The sequence below is a fragment of the Gymnoscopelus microlampas genome (genome assembly GCF_963454915.1).
Source record: "Gymnoscopelus microlampas genome assembly, chromosome: 6".
Lineage (NCBI taxonomy): Eukaryota > Metazoa > Chordata > Actinopteri > Myctophiformes > Myctophidae > Gymnoscopelus > Gymnoscopelus microlampas.
This window is the reverse complement of record NC_139943.1, coordinates 38,354,108-38,373,193: the sequence shown is the minus strand read 5'-3', so window position 1 is coordinate 38,373,193 and position 19,086 is coordinate 38,354,108. Positions and strand designations below refer to the sequence as shown.

The 19,086-nt window shown below is 41.9% G+C and overlaps 3 protein-coding genes across 5 annotated transcripts; 2 read left to right on the top strand and 1 right to left on the bottom strand.

The window, feature by feature from the left end:
* Positions 1 to 4,490, top strand: fam185a (family with sequence similarity 185 member A). Its single transcript, XM_084060629.1, has 8 exons — positions 1 to 657; positions 943 to 1,055; positions 1,256 to 1,348; positions 1,958 to 2,096; positions 2,912 to 2,953; positions 3,091 to 3,189; positions 3,487 to 3,621; positions 3,969 to 4,490. The coding sequence occupies exons 1-8, from the start codon at positions 207 to 209 to the stop codon at positions 4,079 to 4,081; spliced, it is 1,185 nt and encodes a 394-aa protein (XP_083916755.1). The 5' UTR covers positions 1 to 206; the 3' UTR covers positions 4,082 to 4,490.
* A 40-nt stretch (positions 4,491 to 4,530) lies between these two features.
* Positions 4,531 to 17,988, bottom strand: fbxl13 (F-box and leucine-rich repeat protein 13; the record flags this gene model as incomplete). Its single annotated transcript, XM_084059556.1, has 15 exons — positions 15,263 to 17,988; positions 15,001 to 15,136; positions 10,599 to 10,651; positions 10,150 to 10,250; positions 9,195 to 9,324; positions 8,555 to 8,653; positions 8,161 to 8,281; positions 7,017 to 7,179; positions 6,739 to 6,858; positions 6,477 to 6,600; positions 6,294 to 6,374; positions 5,610 to 5,616; positions 5,184 to 5,398; positions 4,869 to 5,032; positions 4,531 to 4,726 (listed from the first exon to the last, which is right to left on the bottom strand). Exons 1-15 carry the CDS (start codon positions 15,326 to 15,328, stop codon positions 4,531 to 4,533), a joined length of 1,776 nt encoding a protein of 591 aa, XP_083915682.1. The 5' UTR covers positions 15,329 to 17,988.
* Positions 9,114 to 14,913, top strand: LOC311047763 (leucine-rich repeat-containing protein 17-like). Of its 3 annotated transcripts, none has more exons than XM_084060619.1 (7): positions 9,114 to 9,249; positions 11,036 to 11,195; positions 11,474 to 11,950; positions 12,511 to 12,734; positions 13,422 to 13,577; positions 14,243 to 14,384; positions 14,472 to 14,913. In XM_084060619.1, exons 2-7 carry the CDS (start codon positions 11,074 to 11,076, stop codon positions 14,752 to 14,754), a joined length of 1,404 nt encoding a protein of 467 aa, XP_083916745.1. In that variant the 5' UTR covers positions 9,114 to 9,249; positions 11,036 to 11,073; the 3' UTR covers positions 14,755 to 14,913. The 3 variants fall into 3 exon arrangements, with proteins under 3 accessions (XP_083916745.1, XP_083916746.1, XP_083916747.1); XM_084060620.1 differs by having other exon boundaries at positions 9,114 to 9,254; XM_084060621.1 differs by having other exon boundaries at positions 9,170 to 9,254; positions 11,001 to 11,195.
* Positions 17,989 to 19,086: the final 1,098 nt, after the last annotated feature.

Here is a 19,086-nt window from a genome sequence, read left to right as displayed (position 1 = left end):
GACTTTGAAGATTACCTAAAAGAATTTTTCCATTTTCCAGAAGGTTATGGTGACAAAATGACGTCCTCTGATCAAGAATGTGTTGTTTACTAAAGTACTTTGTTTTGCACAACATATGGGGATAGTTTTCCACTTAGCCAACGGCAATGTACATGCTTTAGCTCTTTAGTCTTCAGTACTGTAGTGTTTACCACCGGTGATCCGTGATGTTTTGGGGTTCAGCAGCGTGTCAGCGTACATGTGTTGGACTTCTGCGCTGGCAGTCATTAGCATCACGCCAACAAACACCTTGTAGCCCGTGGTCCTTATTAACAACGTTACGGAATGTATCAACATCTCCCTGTGCGAAGTCAGAGGCGACAACAACAACAACAACCAAGGAGGCAGAGAAGCTTCTGAAGCAGTGGGAGTTTGCTGTTGACCCGTTCAGCGTGGTGCGCGCACACTTGGGTTGCAACATAGCGGTGTCCTCATTGGATCCACATGACTTCCCCGAGGCGGACCGAGCCTTCATCACAGTCCACGGTGACCAAGACCAGGGTGTTGATCTCCTCGACTTCCAAGTCCAGTATGATGAACACAACAAAGAGCTGTTGGTGTTGGCTGAAAGGGCCAGCAGCGACCTGTCTGTGCTTCTGACTGCACCCACCAAAAGTAGTAAGTGTAATAGGCATGTCATAGCCTTGGATCATCTGTCATGACTTGGATGATCTTCAAAATAGTGTTTGCACTTTCTCCCTTTTTGGCCCGTACATCTACATAAACGTTCAGATTTCAAATATAAAGTGCTTACCCCATGGGCAGATGTTAAAATAATGTAATGTAATATATAATATATGACAGTCTTGTATCAAGGCTAAGCCTAGGCTTATCACTACTATGGGGCTATGCTTGGAAAGGCATCAGTTATCAGATAATGAGATTTGTGTATTTGTGTGCCAGATCTCTACATCACCACCCAAGGAAAAGGCAATGTGCACGTGCAGAACATGGAGTGTGCTGACGTCTGTAAGCTGCAAACAGAGAAGGGCAACTGTGTGCTACATTCAGTCAAGGTATATGTAAAATAGAAATAATCCTTGCAATAACTACAAAGTATATTGTGCTTATAATGGTCCAATTTCTGTTTGTTTTGCAACAGTCAAAGCTAGTTATATCAGATGTCAAAATAAGAAAACAACAGTCTGAACAATGAAATCAGCATCTAATTGTCCTTCTGCTGATGCTGAGATGAGTCTCGTTTGTCACATCATAGGGTCACCACATTGAGGTGCTGTCCCACGGAGGAAATGTGACTGGGAGGGGCACCATCTATGGCAACGTGGACATCTTTTCATCAGGAAACGGTGTATGTCAAAGTTACATTACTTTAATGGCTGCTAGGGGCGGCAGTGGCTCAGGGCTAGAGTGGTCGGATGTGAACGGTGAGGTTCCCAGTTCGATCCCGGGCAACCCCCAGAGTTGGTGTCGAAGTGTCCTTGAGCAAGACACTGAAACCCTAATTGCTCCCGATGAGCAGGTTGATGCCTTGCATGGTTTCCTCCGCCATCGGTGTATGAATGTGTGTGTGAATGGGTGAATGTAATGCACAATCTATGTAAAGCGCTTTGGATAAAAGCGCTATTTACCATTTTTACCATTTTGCTAGGCTGCTCTTACAGTCAGCAGTCATTAGGGGGCAGTGCTAGCCTATATATTATTTTAAGACTCTAGTAGTATTGTGTATTTGCAGCTTTTGTTTTCACAATTGATAGTACATTTAAAATATTATCATTATGATTAATTATGTATTTCTGTAGTATTAAGTCTGGACAGTTAAGAGAGACAGGAGAGTGAGTGTTTACGTTCAGATTGTATTCTCCTCTACAAACATCAGCACCTTGGTGGTTATTCTAGAATCTAGAACTATTATTCAATGCTGTTATGTTTAGTAATCCCTCTGTCTGCACGTTTGTAGGCAGTGGACATAAAGAAGCTTCAAGGAACCATATTGAATGTGTCAACAGAACATGGCCCTCTAAAGGTCAAAGCCGTCTATGCTGAGTCCACCTCCGTCACATCCTCCACTGGGAGAGTAGAGCTGGGTCACGTACATGGTAAGCGAAACAACACTTAGCATCGTTTTAACCACATGCATGGACAATCAATCCTTCTGTCATCATAATCTAAGATGGAGAGGAGTGAGGAAGAAGTGTGAAAACATTCAGCAGATACATTGAAAGAATCTTATTTAATCTGAATCAGTAGAAGGTTCAGAGTGACATGCATGTCTGAATTATCTCGTGTGTGCTACATACATTATATTAAAATGAAGTTTAATTAATTTGAGGTTATGTATTGTAGGTCAAATCTTCCATGAGTTACATCTCTAAAGTGAATCACAGTTTTTTTTTGGTTCTGCACGTCACAAAAGCCACTAACCAACCCTTGGGGAGAAAAAAATAGGAGGAAAAAAAAAGATCGAGAAGGCAGACTGGGCCAAAACATCCTGACTTTGTAATAAACAAGATATATGTGTTATTATTTATTTATTATTTTAATAGAGCAAGTGTCACGCCTATTTCTGGATCAAGAAGAGAACGAACTTGAATGCTAGCGTGATGCCAAGAGAAGAGGATGAATCATCCACAGAGAATTTTGATGTATTCCTGACATACTGTACAATATACGATCCTCTCTCTTCCCAGAGGGCATGGAAACAATTACCCTGTTAGCTTCAATCTGGAAGGTTTAAGAAAGTCTGAAAAGGGGGCGTTGGCAACAATTCCATAGACAAGTCTGCACATATTAAATACTAAGTGTGTTGGCGCCCATCTATAGGGAGCTGTAAAGTACAGTATGTGTGCAGGCATTGACAGCTGGTCACAGTAACACTATTAACACTCACTTTGTCCTTTTGTTTTATTATCAGGTAATATCACCGTGAAAAACGTCTCTGGAGATGTAATTGTAGGTAAGCAAGCATGTTATTCAATTTACAAACATTGGCTATGTACAGTAAATAAACAGATTTATTATAAGGCACAATGAACTGTGTATTGCATCTTAATCACAAAGACAAAAGTACCAGAACTTGTTTTGCCTTTGCAGATGGCTCAAACTATGGCCATCTAAAGGTTTCCTCAAAGAGTGGAGACATTGACGCATACGTTGGGGACAGTGGCAGTGCTGACCTGCACAGTCAGGAAGGTAAAAAGATTGGAAAATGCATTCTTACATTATCTGTTCAAAGCATTTAATCAGAATAAAAATGTCATCAAGTTCTTCATCCAACTGATACATTTAATGTCATCTGAATTGAAACATATTAACAGACATTTATTTTTGCAAATATGTTATGCCACTACCACCCTGTACTATTGGGAAGAAACTACAGCTATTTCAATCCCATCTGAATGAGTATATGTAACGACAGTCAGATAATTATATCTGCCTTGGTATAATTGATGTCTCTCCATTCTCTTTTTGCAAACTCATTCTCCCTAGGGACAGTGTGTGTACGCGTACCCTCCTCTATAAGAGCCAGTGTGGAGCTTATTGGAGCGTCTGTGGACATCAGCCCAGAGGTCATCCTACACAGCACGGAGCACAAGACGACTGACAGCCAAACCACAGTCACTGGTTAGTCATCATTTTTCATTAAACCCGATCCCATATCACTGTAACTGTAACTAGGCAATGCCTATGTGCTATCATGGGGGGGGGGGGGGGGCGTTAACGACATTGATATCATTTTGACGTTAACACTGCTATAACTAACTACAAAAATCTGATGTCCCTATTTTGGACAACTCCAGATCTACAAGCTTACAACGTGTCGCATCGGGACACCTTATGGGCTTGCAGATTGTCTATTTTTGAAGTAGGTCTTGAGTGGCTATACTGTCAACAAATGATGCTAAATTGTCCTCTAGCACCATGATTGAACTCCCTTTCACTACTCTTGTCTATTTTCCCCTTATTCTCAGGCCATGTGAATAGCGAGCCCCAGGTGGACCAGTGGATTAAGGCTCGGGCAGACCAAGGCCTCATCAAGCTGAAGACACAAAGCTGGTTTGAGTCCCTGAAGCTTGGGAGCTGAGTCCTGAATGATGTGTTTTATGGAAGGTTGTAAAGCTCTTTTGTTTGTTTGCAGGAGCTTTAATTCTGTGAATGAACTAGGTTCTGGTCTTACGTCCTTCCAAACTCTGTACTTGCCGGGAATATATTCTTCACGCTTCATCTGTCTCAAAAGCTAAGCATAGTTAATTTGTCTCTGTGCATGCCTGAATGCAGGGACTGCTATAAATTACTGTGTTGACAAAAATGGTTATGTTTAAAATATGTATTGTATTTATGTGGACTGAATATGATGTAATACAGAAATACCTCAACTCTGACCGTACGTAATTGGATATAAAACAGAACATTTCCCAAACATCTGTTAACATCTTCAAGATGATTTTATGAAACGATGGAATCATCACTTCACGTTATGTACAATATGTAAAGCCATGTGATGAGTTACAAGGGTCAGTCTTTCCTCCCTCTTCAGTTCCTGCTCTTATTGTCACTGAGCGCTCGCTCCCCATCCTCCTCCTCCTCCTCCCAGGTGTCATCAGTCTTTCCGGCCATTCTTATTGGCTGCACCATCTGGCCCACGTTGTTGTATCCAAACCAATAGGGAGGGTCATCACTGCTGTGCTCCCAGTGCTGCACACGTGGCTGCAGCCTCAAGGCCGCCAGCCTGATGGAACACATATGTGCATTTATCACAAACAGCCTCCACTGCAGTGCACCAGAAGCACATGCTGCATGTTATAAGTTCAATTAAGTTAAGTTCAAAATACAATTGTTTTGCACGCAGTATCTATGTGTATGTTGCATACTTGGAGATGCCGCTGCAGTAGGCCATTGTGATGAAGCGGAGGGGAGGGCAGTTCCTTTCAAGGTATCGTAACGCGCGGTCGGTGAGAAGCACACAGCCGCTCACATCCAACTCTCGCAGGTAGTGCAGCCCAGATGTCAGGTACTGCATCGCTACATCTGTCATCTGGAATGAGGAAAATGGCGAGGGGTAAAACGTGGCACGGAATTGGAGGGGGGTGGGGGGAAGCACAGATTAGAAGGCAGTCTGAAGATTCACTGAACTGACCTGACACTTAAATCAAAGAACTTAAAACGGATGCGTTTATGCGTTTTACCTTGGGACAACCGGACATTTGCAGTGTGACTAAACCTCTGCAGTAGAAGGAGAGAATCTTGATGGCCTGGTCAGACAGCGCTACACAGTGAGACACATCAAGGTGTTCCAGACCTTTCACTTGCTTGCAGAACGTCTCAGAGAAAAATAAGTAAATGGTGATTGGAATAACAGATGAAATAGAGCTGATCAAACAAGAGAAGGCATAACTTTGTTCTCATTGCACTCCAGTCCCATGGTCATTAGCCCTGTTGTTGTTTGACTAATGTTCATGACTCACAGAAGAATTATAAAGGACTCCCACCACTCCAGCAATGTACTGTTTGTGTTGCTGTGGCCAGGCAAACGCCTACGCCGCCACAAAGCCACCACAGAGAGACTCAGTTTTCCCTAAATCTATTAGAGCTCTGAACAAGGCCCCAGCTGCCTTTAACCTGTAATTACCCACACACCAACAGCACTTTTGGACACATTTGTACATATCTTTATGCAACTTGTACAGTCTTCATTGCATCTAGCTCAGGATTGCTATCGCTCACCACAATATTTACTGCTATTTGCACTACTACTTTGGTCATCCTTCTGCTGCATGAATGTACAGTATGTATATATGTATATGTTTGGTTGCTAATAATCCCTGCTAGAGTTTGTCCAAGCCTCCATACACATTATCTCTGTAGTCATGTGATCAAGACGTATAGGTTATTTGCACACACGATGAAAGTATACAGACTGAAAATAATTACAAAAAGTATTAGAAGTGTGTAGTCGAGGTTTGAAACCCAATTGGGCTTAAACAAAGACCTTCCCTAAAAAAAGAGAAATATAAAATAACAATTTATCCTGGGAACAATTGTAAACTAAAGCAAGAGACATTCAATAAAGAACAATAATAAAAGAAAAACACAGTCTGTCAGTCTGTCACTATATTATGAGTACATGAAAAATAAAGTCTTTGAATCTCAGATCTTGGCACCATGTCCGACCTTTTGTACGTTGCTCTGAAATACGAGTGTATGCTAAATGCATAACTGTAAAACCAAATGAGCAAACTTCTGTAAAAGATCCAAATGACTCACCTGGAGTGTCAATATTATAGCTAAAATTTTACCTCTATGCCAGTGTCCGTGATATTGGCACACTCGGCGAGAACCATCTTCTTCAAGTGAATTCCTTCCAGTGCACGCAGTCCCTAAACATGCAAATAAAAAGAGTCTTCAATAACGAGGCAACATTTTACAAAAATAATTATTTTGCAGTGCACTTATGAGCACACACATACACAGAGTAGTACCTGATCCTGGATATTACATCCGCTGATGTCAAGAGAGGTGATGGAGCTGCCACTCAGCCACTCTAAGGCACTGTCACTCAGACTCTCACAATAACTCACATTGAGCTGGTACAGCTTAGAGAACCTGGTGAATTGGTCACAGGCATGCGCACGTGCACACATACACACACACACACACACAAACACACATATAGCACTCGGCATCTTTGCACAGCAGACCATGGTGCGAAGTGTGTGTGTGTGTGTGTGCGCAGACAAATACCTCTGGGCAATCCTCTTGACAGAGATGTCATTGATGCGGCTGCAGTGACTCAGGTTCAGCTCTCGCAATTTAGTTGCTGAGGCGCCTTCAGTCAGGTAGCGCATCCCCACATCTCCTACCCTTTAACATTAATTTGAACACATTAATTTGGGAAAAATAATGCCAAAGAGTGGGGTATCTTATTTATCATTCATGGTGCAACAGAATAAAAAGGCTGCGGATAGATGAACAGTGAATGTCATACGAATAGACAACACACACAGTATGAGCACACATACCTGCTGCAATGTGAGATGTCCAGGTACTGCAGGTTCTTCAGGGTGCTCATGGATTTGAGGCTGGCGTCAGTCGTCCTGGGACAGTCTGCGGCGTGGAGCCTACGGAGGCCCTGTGAGCTACGACAAAGGGTCTTCCAACTGACATCCGTCATGCGGTCATTGCCTGACGCAGAAACAGGTAGAAGGATGATTAAATGCTGAGTTTCGATACAACTGAAATATCTGCGATTTAAAAAAGATAGTCTAATGACAGTGTCCAATATCTAGCTATAGCCCATGTCTTTAGACCATTTCTTTATTTTTTTTAATATTTAGCTATAGCCCACTTGAGAGCATCACAGGTAAATTATTATTATATTGATAGCTTAAGAAATAATGAGGTTTGTGAACAAACATACTCTATGTAATAAACATTGATACAGACCAGACACCATTGAAATAGTATTTTACTAGAGCAGGATTCCCCCTCTCGAAATAGCATAAATTATCTACTACTACTCAATCAGCTGTTATAGTCCCTCTGGTGATACACAGAGCTATGAGGGTCTCGATAATTATTGTATATATTTTTTTTACATGCATACATTATCAACTATTGTCCAATCTTCAACACATATTTATTGACTGTAACTTAACCAGGCATTTCCTTCTGCCAGTTGTTTATGGCTGGAGGTGGTTCTGTTTCATGCATGCATGAGCTGTAATTGGTGTACTTTTGAGGGGATATACATATAGGCCTACATTACATACAGTACACGCACGTACGCACATGCGCGCACACACATGCGCACACATGCGTGCGCGCGCACACACACACACACACACACACACACACACACACACACACACACACACACACACACACACACACACACACACACACACACACACACACACACACAACTCTGTTCAAGACAGTGTGTCGAAGGCCAAGCCAATGACATCTGCTATTTGAAGACGACAGTGCACACGAGAGAAGTTAGGGTACTTGTTTAAAACAAAGGACATTGTTTAAGTCCATGCTGGTCAAAATTATGATAATTCTACAGTGGAGAAATTATGAAGGTTTTTGTAATATGATGAACAGGGGTTAGTTGGAAATGAACTCCTCAGGTCACAGTTGCACACTCCAACACAGTCTCACCCTCTGTGCTGAATATTCTCAGTTTGGCCACTTCAGCGATGGCTTTGAACGCATCGTCTGACAGATGAGGAGTGTCTAGCAGTGAGACAGCAGACAAATAGCGGCACTTGGCAACCAGCGCCTGTTGAAAAAGATAAGATTCAGATTAACTTTTTTGTCTGTTGGTATTTTAACAAACAATTCTTTCCAAGTAGGCAATAGCAACTCTGTTCTATTCTAATGAGTAGTCTCTGTTGAACATTCCAGAGTGGATACATTATGTATGTTTATGTGAGAACATACTTACCCACTTATGCCCTAAATACTTCGTTGTACAACAAATATAAAGTATTTACGTATATATTTCTTCATGTGGTTATGGATACATTATTGTTTTAGGTGAGAACGTCCTTACCATGACACATTTATCTGACAGGGTGGGCATATCATTGATCACAATATGTTTGAGTGAAGGGCATCCAGCAGAGATATATCTGAAACCATCCACCGTCATCTGGGGGAAAAGAGGAAACCAGGCAAGAATGTGGTGTGTGTATATGTTGGAATCTAAACCATTTATCTGGTTACAGTTCGTCTTTATTTCATCACTTTATCATTGCCAGCAGAGTGAAACCACACCACCTGGAACTAAACCAACACTCACTCCAGGGAGGATACATGTTTATAAAAGTTGCGGTGGATGTGTGTGATGTTATGTAGTGTGCACGTGGTGGGTGGGTGGGTCAGGGTTTGGTGTGTATTCTAAGCCCTCCTTCTTGGCTACAGTCCCCTTTTTTGCTCTCTCTCTCTCTCTCTCTGCACAATCTTCGAGAGCTCTGACTTAACAGAGTTTGAGCACGTACAGACACTGACCTGTGTACAGTGAGAAACCAGAGAAGGCCTAACCAGTCCAAGTAGAGGCGAGTGACTCAACTTATCCCAGGGAAACTGAATGCTCAGCTTGTTGAGAAAGGCAAAAAAGCAGGGACCTGACTACAGCTGAAACTCAGTGGAGAGCATAAACATATAAGACGAAGAGGAGCAGACCCACTGACCTGAGTGCAGCCGGAGAGATCGAGGTGGACGAGATTGTGACATCCCTTCCCTGTGGTAAGGTACTGTAAGCCTTTATCAGTGAATTGGTAGCAGTAGGCCAGACTCAGGTATTGCAAGCTGAGACAGCTCCTGGAAATCCAGCTATTGCATTAGTAATACAGTAAATCAAAGACAGAATGGTGTTTATTTAAGCTTTCAGTTGTTTTAATATGTTTTCTGGAAAAACATTTTTTAGATGGGCATGCACTCTGGAAGAGAAGAGGTGACTATAAAGGAATCTCTTTGAGAATGAAAAGGCTTTCAAATTATTGTCCTGTAATAAGAATTTCTCTAAGAACCCTTTGGAGAGCATTAAGAATGACTATGAAAGAGACCCATACGAGAAAAGAAAGAGCTAATAACTTTGGGTGAACAGTGCAGATATGCATTGTTAGGAGAATATTTACAAATTTTAAGTAATGCTAAAATGCCCTGGGAAATGGGATAACATGGTGCTCTCAATCATGACAGTGGTCTGCTATTGTAGTGCACCCTCACTTTCTGGGTGTTACTGTACATCCAACCCTTTTAATAACTTAAGCCCTATTTTATACTATGATGGTGTCGTGTGAAACATTTTTCTAGGTTCAAAAATGTTTGAATATGTTCGACATGCCCAAAATAGGGACCCCAGGTTGAAAGTGGTTAATCACTAGACTATAATGGCGCTAGGCAGCAAGCATTACAGTTTCTGACATGAAATACAAGTTGGCAGTGGGCTGCGCTCTGGGGAAACAGAAATAGTGTCTTTTCTGGGAACACGACAGCAGGAGGCCAATGAAAAGGGGTAATTTGGTTCAACTTGGTTCAGTTGGGTGGGCTTGGAGACAATAGAAAAATCATAAAAACACTATTTTGCTCAAACTTGCAGCAAAAATCACAGTTAGGCCTGATCCTAAAACTGCAGAGGTTTACCTGGACAGCTCTCTCAGACCTCTGTTTGTCACAGGTGTGCATGAGAGGTTCAGGTAGAGCAGGTTGGGACACCCTTCAAGAATTCTCTGGACCATCATATCCTATTAGACAACAAGGCATGGAAGTCACGCATGTAATAACAACGGTATAAACCACAGTCAAATAATGGGTACAAAAGTTCATTACATTGAATGTAACTCATATCCCTGGCATTGAGCTTCCTTTTGAGAATGATGGTGCTATAAAGATGAATTGTAAATTCAACTTGAAACTCATTGTAAATTATGCAGTTCCAGCTTACCAAGAGCCACTTGTCAGGATTTCACATGTGGTCGTAATTTGACTTTTGATTGTAATGGGGGGAAAATGTACGGTATCACCAAGCATACACAGGCAGGATTATGTGATTATCCAGGCATTGTCAGTACGGAGTGCAGTGATTCACTCACAGTGATATTGGAGCATTCTGAGAGGTTGAGCTCCTGTAGATTTCTGCACTCACCTATATGACAGAGTGAGAGGAAGAAATAGGGAGAGAGAACAAGAAGCAGAGAGTGAGAGTGGGATTATCATTAATACTTTTAAGTATGAAAAATGATGTGTTAGTGTATAGCACATGACAATGTAATACATTTAGCTTCACAACTATGATTTAGTTCTCTCAAATTGCCTTCCAGGTTAGATTTTAAAGAATGTAGTGGGTTGTGGGTTTTAGGCTGCACCATCAAAGCAATGCGTACATTCTGGAACTTTCTGTCTTATATAACATGCTGTCTCCAGCAGCAGCAGCAGCTGTGTCTCATCAACAATAACAGTGTTAACCCGTAACCCCTTTTGCTTCTGTTTCCAAGTCTATTTTCCTAACCGTCCTTTCCAAAATCTCCAGCTCTTCCCATTGAAAAGAGAAGAGCAGCTGACCTCAGAATGCACATGAAAGCCTCCTTCTTGGTGCTCTTTTTCCTCCTCCTGCTTCCATCCGCCCAGATGATAAGAGGAGGGAGGGGCAAAGGGCTCAAAGGAGCCAGGCATGACCTCACCAGGGACAGGTAAATACTAATTGAAGCCCAATTCATACTTCATCGTACGACGGAGCATAAATTCGACATTTCTTTGTCGGAGTTTACTGTTTTTTTTTTTTTTGTTATCAATTGTTTTTATTATATCAAAAGTACAATCACATTTTTAAATGAATACATTTTTTTCTTTTCGTCGGAGTTTACTGTTGAGTCTGAATCTATGTATTATTGAATCTAAATTATTTGACACCATTTTGTTGTTCTCACAACTATAGTAAGAATCTTTTTTTCTTTCCACATCATGACAGGGTAAGAGGCAGAGGGCGCCATGGCAGATCAGGCCCAACCAGACATGTGGCGGCTGCCTGCTCGGAGTCCAGAGACTCCACAGGTGTCTTTGTGGACTGCCAGGATCGACGCCTTGTCGCCATCCCCGGCTCAGACTCCTGGTCCCAGAAACCCAGCCACCTGCTTTTAGCCCGCAACCGAATAAAGGTCCTTCATGATGGGGCCTTTGTTGGCTACGAGGGTTTAAAGAGTCTTGACCTGCAGCAGAACCACATCTCTGTAGTGGAGGAAGGGGCCTTCCAGGGCCTGACCCACCTCAGGACCCTGCTGATGCAGCACAACAAACTGAGCACACTGAGTGAGGAGGCCCTCATCCCCATGAGCAACCTGCGCTACCTCCGCCTCTACGATAATCCCTGGAATTGTCTCTGCACGATGGACAGTCTCATACGCACCCTGCAGGTCCCAAGCAACCGCAACCTAGGAAATCATGCCAGGTGAATGATTCATGTCAATTTGGTACAGACAGCAATCTATTGCTCAGATTCTACCGGGAAACATGTCCTTTAAAGGATCTGGCATGCTTAGCCCATTGACTATGACTCATGGCATATTTGACATTACTGCCAACCCTTTTCCGAAGCATACTGTGGTTTGTGATTTGAAAAGTGTGGCTGAAAATAATCCCTCGAGAAAACATGATTTATGAACTAAACGAAAACACCATAAAACAACTTAATCGCGCAATGATGTTTAGCCAACACTGACATGATTATTCAGGAAAGTTTTGCAACATTTAATGACTATCAATTAAAAGTAAACAAACGGAATCTAAAAATAAACCCATTAAGGGTCTATGGTCTATATATGTCGAAGATGCAAAATTACCGGTATGGTCCTTTAAGATAAGTGCCTTGGAAATATGTATTGCAAACAATACACACAGCAAGACAGCGTCCCATTTTCCTCACGTGTCACATGATTTCCTTGTGTATCTTATGAGATGCACAAGGATGACACTGATGACACCGTGACTGATTACTGTTTCATCTGCCAGGTGCGCGGAGCCTGTAAGGCTGAAAAGCAGAAAGCTGAAGCAGGTTGACCCTGAGCTTCTGTGCCGTGACTCAGACCCCACCAACGACCCCCAGGGAGATGAGACAGAGCCTCTTTTGGGACCTCTGAACCCCCTTCCAATTCCAATCCGCACCAAGCCAGATGCCACCACCTCCTGCCACACATACCTCTACCCCCGACCACGCCTGGACTGCAGAAACAGAGGTTGGTTCGCAAGCAGCAGTGTAATGTGCATGCATTAGTGTGTACTTCTTGGGCTCTGTTTCACAAAGCATGTATGTACATGATTAAGTATCCCACCAGTCACCCCACTGGAATGACAAACCCTCCACTTCCTTCCTTCCACCCTCCTTCTTTTAGAGGATTGTCAGAGCCAGACTCAGAGCTGGCAGAGAAAGACAGTTGGTTTGACAGCAGTTTCCAATTTACTGCTATGAAGCATCTTCCTTCATTTATCATTATCAATCACACTTTATAGTAGTTGAAATAACACTGAGGATTTAGCTGTGCACGCTCTTCTTTTCTCATGATAAACAAGCTATTGGTCAAATAAAGTTCTCAACACCATGTGAAGTGCATCTGGTAAAACTACTAAACTGCCTAACTTGATCTATTTGCTTGCTATGATGCAAGCCTATTGGCTGAAGGCCTGGATGTACAGTAAGCATGCAACTCAGTTAAAGCCAGGTATGGGGCAGAGCTTGAATCTGGCCCAGTGCCAGTTTTCCAGTTGCTGTTCTTGCCAAAGGGCCTAGGGGAATGTAAAACTGTGATGGCCTGATCTTACAGATGAAAATGTAATAACACTAATTACGCAATAAATATTAGAACCCCAAATTTACAAAGTCAACGTGGTTGTGTGATCCCTTTCCCTCTCACTCTTCTCTCCAGGTCTAATAGAAGTTCCTACAGGTATCCCAGATGATATTGTTGAATTGGACCTGTCCCATAACAGCATCAATCACCTCAGGGCCAGAGATTTCCAGGAAGCCAGGAGTCTGAGGACACTCAACCTCAGCAACAACAACCTGACGCGCATTGACACAGGTATGCAAGTTTGCGTGCATGTGTGCATGTGAGCGTGTGTGTGTGTGTGTGTGTGTGTGTGTGTGTGTGTGTGTGTGTGTGTGTGTGTGTGTGTGTACGGCTGCGGGAGGAGGGAGAGATGAAGGGAAAGAGAGAGGTGGAATAGAGTTCATTAGAATGACCTATGTTTCTATTCATAATACTGTAAAATGTAGCCTGCTTGGGTTTATACTGTGTTCTATCAACATGTGATGCACAAGTCCATGCCAGAACTTCATGGGACGTTTCTGGGAAGGAATGTTTCAAAGTGACAGATCAGTGGAAAACATATGTTTACAATTACCTTCAATGTCCAAATCAAACAAACCCACAACAAAGAGAACTGTAATGATGGATAACATACAGTATGGATTGCTTAAAGGTTTACTGTATTACGCCACTGTCTGAACTCGGATTGTCTGAACTCTAGGTATACTGTATATACAGTCCTGATTTTTACTCAGATGGGGTTAAGGCGAGAGAGTTACAGAGAGAACCCTATAGGTCACACAAGTTTCTTTCTGAATATACAGCGGAAACAAGACTATTACTGCAACTACTACTACTACTACAGTACTACTACTAAAAGGCTGTATATACCCTGTACTCACGCTTACCCCTCCATTTTCATTTCCCCTGTACACCAGGCTCCCTGTCCGGCCTTCTGCATTTGCGTGATTTGGACCTGTCTGACAACAGTTTGCACTCTTTCCAGTATGGGGTTCTAGAAGATCTTTACTTCCTGTCCAAGCTGAAGTTGGGAGGAAACCCCTGGGTGTGTGACTACAGGTGGGTTCCACTGCTTATAAAGTATCCATTCAGTTTGGTATGACACAAATATAAACACATAATGAACGAAATATATGATATTTGCAGCATTCACTACATGGTGTACTGGCTGCGCCTGCACCCCGGAGTGTCCCACTCTGGCCTGCTGTGCCGCTCCCCTGTTGAGTATGCTGGAGAGAGTGTGGAGGAATATGTGCATTCCTACAACAGAGAGTGCCCCAAAGACAGACAGCGTGGCCAGACGGACCAAAGTGAGACGGACCCTGAACTCTGGGACACGGTTATGGAAGCACAGGGAGAGCTGGAGGAGGAGCTGGAGCCGGGTCACTTGAGAACGCCCCAGAAGTACCAGATCATCAGGCTATCTTGATCAACTATGAACTTAAAAAGGCTCTTCATTTTCCTTTTTCACATTCATGGAAAGGCAGTCTGTATCAGATCGAGAAACTAACTTTTTCAGTATTTTTGTTTGCTTTTTTTAAGTGTTGTATTTTTCATAAAAATATGAAGAAAATAAGAATATATAAACTTTTTTACTATTAGATGACGAGATGATATTTTAGTGCGTTTTCTTTTTTCTTTTTAAATATCATATACAGAGCCAAAATGCACTTACTGATGCATGAAAAGCTGGTCCACTTTAAAGATGTGCATCCACGCATGTTGAGATGGATCACAAATGGACGGTACTGCTGTAGAATCTGTTTCACTATGACGTCTGTTATCCAGTCTTTTTCCACAGAAAAGTTGATCTGCAAGGCCCAAAACGTACTAATTATTCATTCATTCTTCAAATTACGAACAATACAAAATTTAAATCAAATTTGTGTTTGAAAATACAATCAAAATTGGTTAAATACTACAAGCATGATACAGACCCGACTCCACAGTGAGCCTGACTGAATGACAGCTTTCCATGTGCAACACACTTCAGCACAGTTCATCTGGTCTTTCAAGTCAAGACACTGAAAGACCTGAAGAAAAATAGATACGCAACATTTAGAAATACTGAGAGGCTAGTGGAGATGTACGTTTTGGAATGCTTTACACATTAGCAAAAGAGGATATCCTGCTGATTGTCATTATTTTTCAACAAGACCGAACCCAATCATGCTTCACACATTAGCAAAAGAGGATATCCTGCTGATTGTCATTATTTTTCAACAAGATCGAACCCAATCAACAGTATACTGTACCTACAAAAACATTTAAGTTAGAAGTATGACCTTAGAGTCTAGAGACTGTAGACTATATCCACCAAGAAAGTACACTACAAATCAGAGCCTGCGGTAGTGCTGATATGGACCCCTAAGGTAGTAGTAATATTAAGATTTACATGTAGAATTAGAATGAACTTTATTGTCACATCACAGGTTTACATGTGTAAAGTAAAGTGGTTGACATTATTTTTTTGTATTAAGACTTGTGGAGCTATTACTGTATGTGCTAAACATTTGCAGTCCATATGCCTGGAAAACCCAGTCCAGATGAGTGGATGGTCCCTTGGGAATGTCTGGCTAGCCTAAAAGGGGCACCTAGCCACCAATAACAAAAAGGGCTGGGCTGATTGGCCCCTCAGCTGCCGCCCTGCTGTACCCACTGCATACAGTACCCTGCCAACTTCATGGGTACAAAGAGCCATTTTCTCTCTCCAAACATAGTAATAGTAAAGGGATATTCATTAGGAGAGGTGTTTGATGAAAACAGCAGAAGAATCAATGACATGATAAAATGACTATGCCAGAACATTGTAAACCCGCTGAAACAAACAGGGTGTTAAGACAGACTGGTATAACAACACTCTTCTAAGGTACAAACCTCTCTGGAATCTTAAATACACTGGAAGATGTTAAGTATAATGCCACTGGAAGTGGCAGTAATCAAGCAGTGTAATCAGATATTTTAATATTTCTCCATAAACAACCCTAACAATCATCTTATCAACAGATGACTCAACCAACAAGTATTGCTTCATAAACGCAGCCTTTACCATTTTAATGGATGGTCCACTTGAAGTTTTGTGCAATACGTATGAACTAATGTATAAATGCCTGAAGGCCGTGGGCTCATTAAACAGCACAGCTTTAAATCCATGGCCATCTCTGTGTGATTGAACCAATCTGTCTCATGGGAAACTAAAGAGAAAGACACGGTAGACAAATACAGTGGATGTGGTAATAAGGGAAATGTGGTTGAGGGGCTACCTTTAGCAAAAGCTTGCTTGGGATCATTGAAAGTCCTTCCCCAGTCTGATGTTCGTGGCTGTCCGTTTCAAACAAATCCAACTCCAACTTCTGGTTGAGGACACACTTAACAAGCACAAGCAAAAACATACAATATACTGTACATACACCACCTAAACAAATTCAGAACTTCTAAAAGGCATATTGTATGAGAATGGCGTACCTCAAAGTACTCTTTCGTCTTCTTTGACTCCTGTACAATGTGGCACCATGAAACTATGATAGGTTTAAGGTGGACACAGCTTAAAACCGTTCTAAGCTTCTCAATGGCAGCTAAATTGAAAAGAAATCCCAAACTGTGTTTATAATTCCAAAAATTAGGCTACACATTGAATGAAATTGCAGTAGCAGAATTCTGCCACAAATCTCTTACATTTTGGATGAGATTACGCCAAACTGTCTACCTACCAGCCTGTGATCTCTTGTGAAATTTTAGCCAGTTCATCCATTTGATGAGTGCTACCTTCTGCTGTTTCCTCTCATAGTGCCTCTGTGCTATCTCCATCTTCAGATCCAACTCTAAGGCATCACTCTTCCTCTTGGCAGTGAGCCTCTTCCATCCTCTGTCCCCTCCCACAAACAGAGCTCATTATTAATTCAGTCAACAGGAAGGCTGGTGACCTGTTGGGGAACTCAACTCGACTAGACAGGAATGAATGTTGGATAACATGTGCAAGAATTTACAATATATGTTACAGGTTTATTATATCAAATCAATTTCTCCTTTTAACTGAATTAGATATCCAAATTGTGCTTTGTAGCTGACAAGGCCGTGACAAATGGCCATGACAGTGATATGGGTCTCGACACTGACAACAGACAACAGACGAGGTGAAAGGGAATCTGGAGGATAGAGTGACCACCCTAACCCTCCAGCTTGTTAACCAGCGATCCAGAGACAATGCGCTGGACTTTCATTCTCATGAGTCAAATGTCTACTCAGCATGATTGCTAGTTTAGTCTCTCATAATAATAGCTTAACGTGTTTATAATACGTTTTAAACAATTACAGTTTTTGTTAGACCATTCTTTCTATTGTGAAAGGTTACTTCAAGATGCATTAACTAGACACCCCCCCCCCCCAATGTGTTCACATGATTTACACAGCTGTTGTGACATAATGGAAAAATGTAACACCAATTAATCAAACATCTCTCAACCATCCAAGAAACATTCAAGAAACATAATTATGCTTGTGTCTGCAAATAAAGTGTGTGTAAGTAGTATATTTGTATGACAGGTGAGAGGTATAAATGACAAGTCATGGCAGAAGCATTTTACCATGTTCACTATCAGGACTATCCTCATCTATTAAAATGCTGTGTGATGATCTCAACCTGTCATGTCTGTCATGTTGTTTTGGTTCTACTTGGACACAACCATATAATTATAGCACAACTTAATGGCCACCTGTGCTTTTGTAATTAGACAGATCTTCACACCCAGCCACAGCTGTCAACAATCAGCTGAGATCAGAGCAAGCACTGGGTTGAGTTTTATTATCCTTGCTCATATTTTCTTATCATTCCTGCCCTCACAGAGAGGCACATATTTCCTCTGAGGAATTAAATGTAGGAAGGAAAGCAACAGAGTTAAGGAAGACACAGGAAGACAGGGACTCAGCCATGCATTCCAAAGAAATGAGAAACTACTTTGAGATAAGGTAGAGTGACCAGTGTCTGAGCTGTTAGTTTGAGTCTGGAGCTTGCTGGTGCTGCTGCTGGGAGCGGGTGATGTGGCACTGAACTCATTACTATGGCTCTTCCTTTTGGGTGAGTGGATGACAGTTTGATTCCTGTGGCACATTTTGGCAAGATTTTTAAATTGTATTCTCTAACTATTTTTCAGGGTTTCTTGGCTTTCTATTCTATTGTCATGGGGCTGCATTTGTTCACATGTTCAAAAGGGTAGGAATTTCAGATTTAAATTACACACAATTACATATTCTATTGATTTGAACAAGAACATATTCCATTTGACTATGATTTTTTTATTTCTTTTTTAGGATACAATATTGTACATGGATTTCCTCTTGGTGAGGATGACTCTAGCAGTAATGGGTGGGTGTATGCCCCAGAACAGTTATATACTGAAGTATCTTCAAACATCTCTGTCTTAGCTGAGCCAAGAGCTCAAACACCGACTACACAGTCCCACATGTTTGATTCTGCACAGAGAGCAAGGTTCCCCCATATCCCCGGAAAGAAGTTTAATCCACCTAGTCCCAGTGAACTGATGCCTGCTCAACGCAGATTTGCCCCAGAAGATAAATCAAAGCAATTCTATGAGATCCCCACTGAACCTGTGGTAGGAAAACCTGCACATGAAAGTACTAGTCATGTTCAACGGCCCCTTCATGGTTTAATGCAGCAACAGAAAACAAATAAAGATGGGATGGGCATCAGTTTCCCAACAATGAGAGACTTTAAACAATTTGTGGAATCGATGAAGAGCTCCTT

Bases quoted from the DNA above. Each gene is read 5' to 3' on its own strand.
- fam185a (XM_084060629.1), top strand. From the start codon at position 207: ATGTTTTGGGGTTCAGCAGCGTGTCAGCGTACATGTGTTGGACTTCTG. The intron at 2,097-2,911 runs GTAAGCGAAACA...TTTTATTATCAG, and splicing joins AGAGCTGGGTCACGTACATG to GTAATATCACCGTGAAAAAC. The intron at 3,622-3,968 runs GTTAGTCATCAT...CCTTATTCTCAG, and splicing joins CAGCCAAACCACAGTCACTG to GCCATGTGAATAGCGAGCCC.
- LOC311047763 (XM_084060619.1), top strand. From the start codon at position 11,074: ATGCACATGAAAGCCTCCTTCTTGGTGCTCTTTTTCCTCCTCCTGCTT. The intron at 11,951-12,510 runs GTGAATGATTCA...TTCATCTGCCAG, and splicing joins AACCTAGGAAATCATGCCAG to GTGCGCGGAGCCTGTAAGGC. The intron at 13,578-14,242 runs GTATGCAAGTTT...CCTGTACACCAG, and splicing joins CCTGACGCGCATTGACACAG to GCTCCCTGTCCGGCCTTCTG.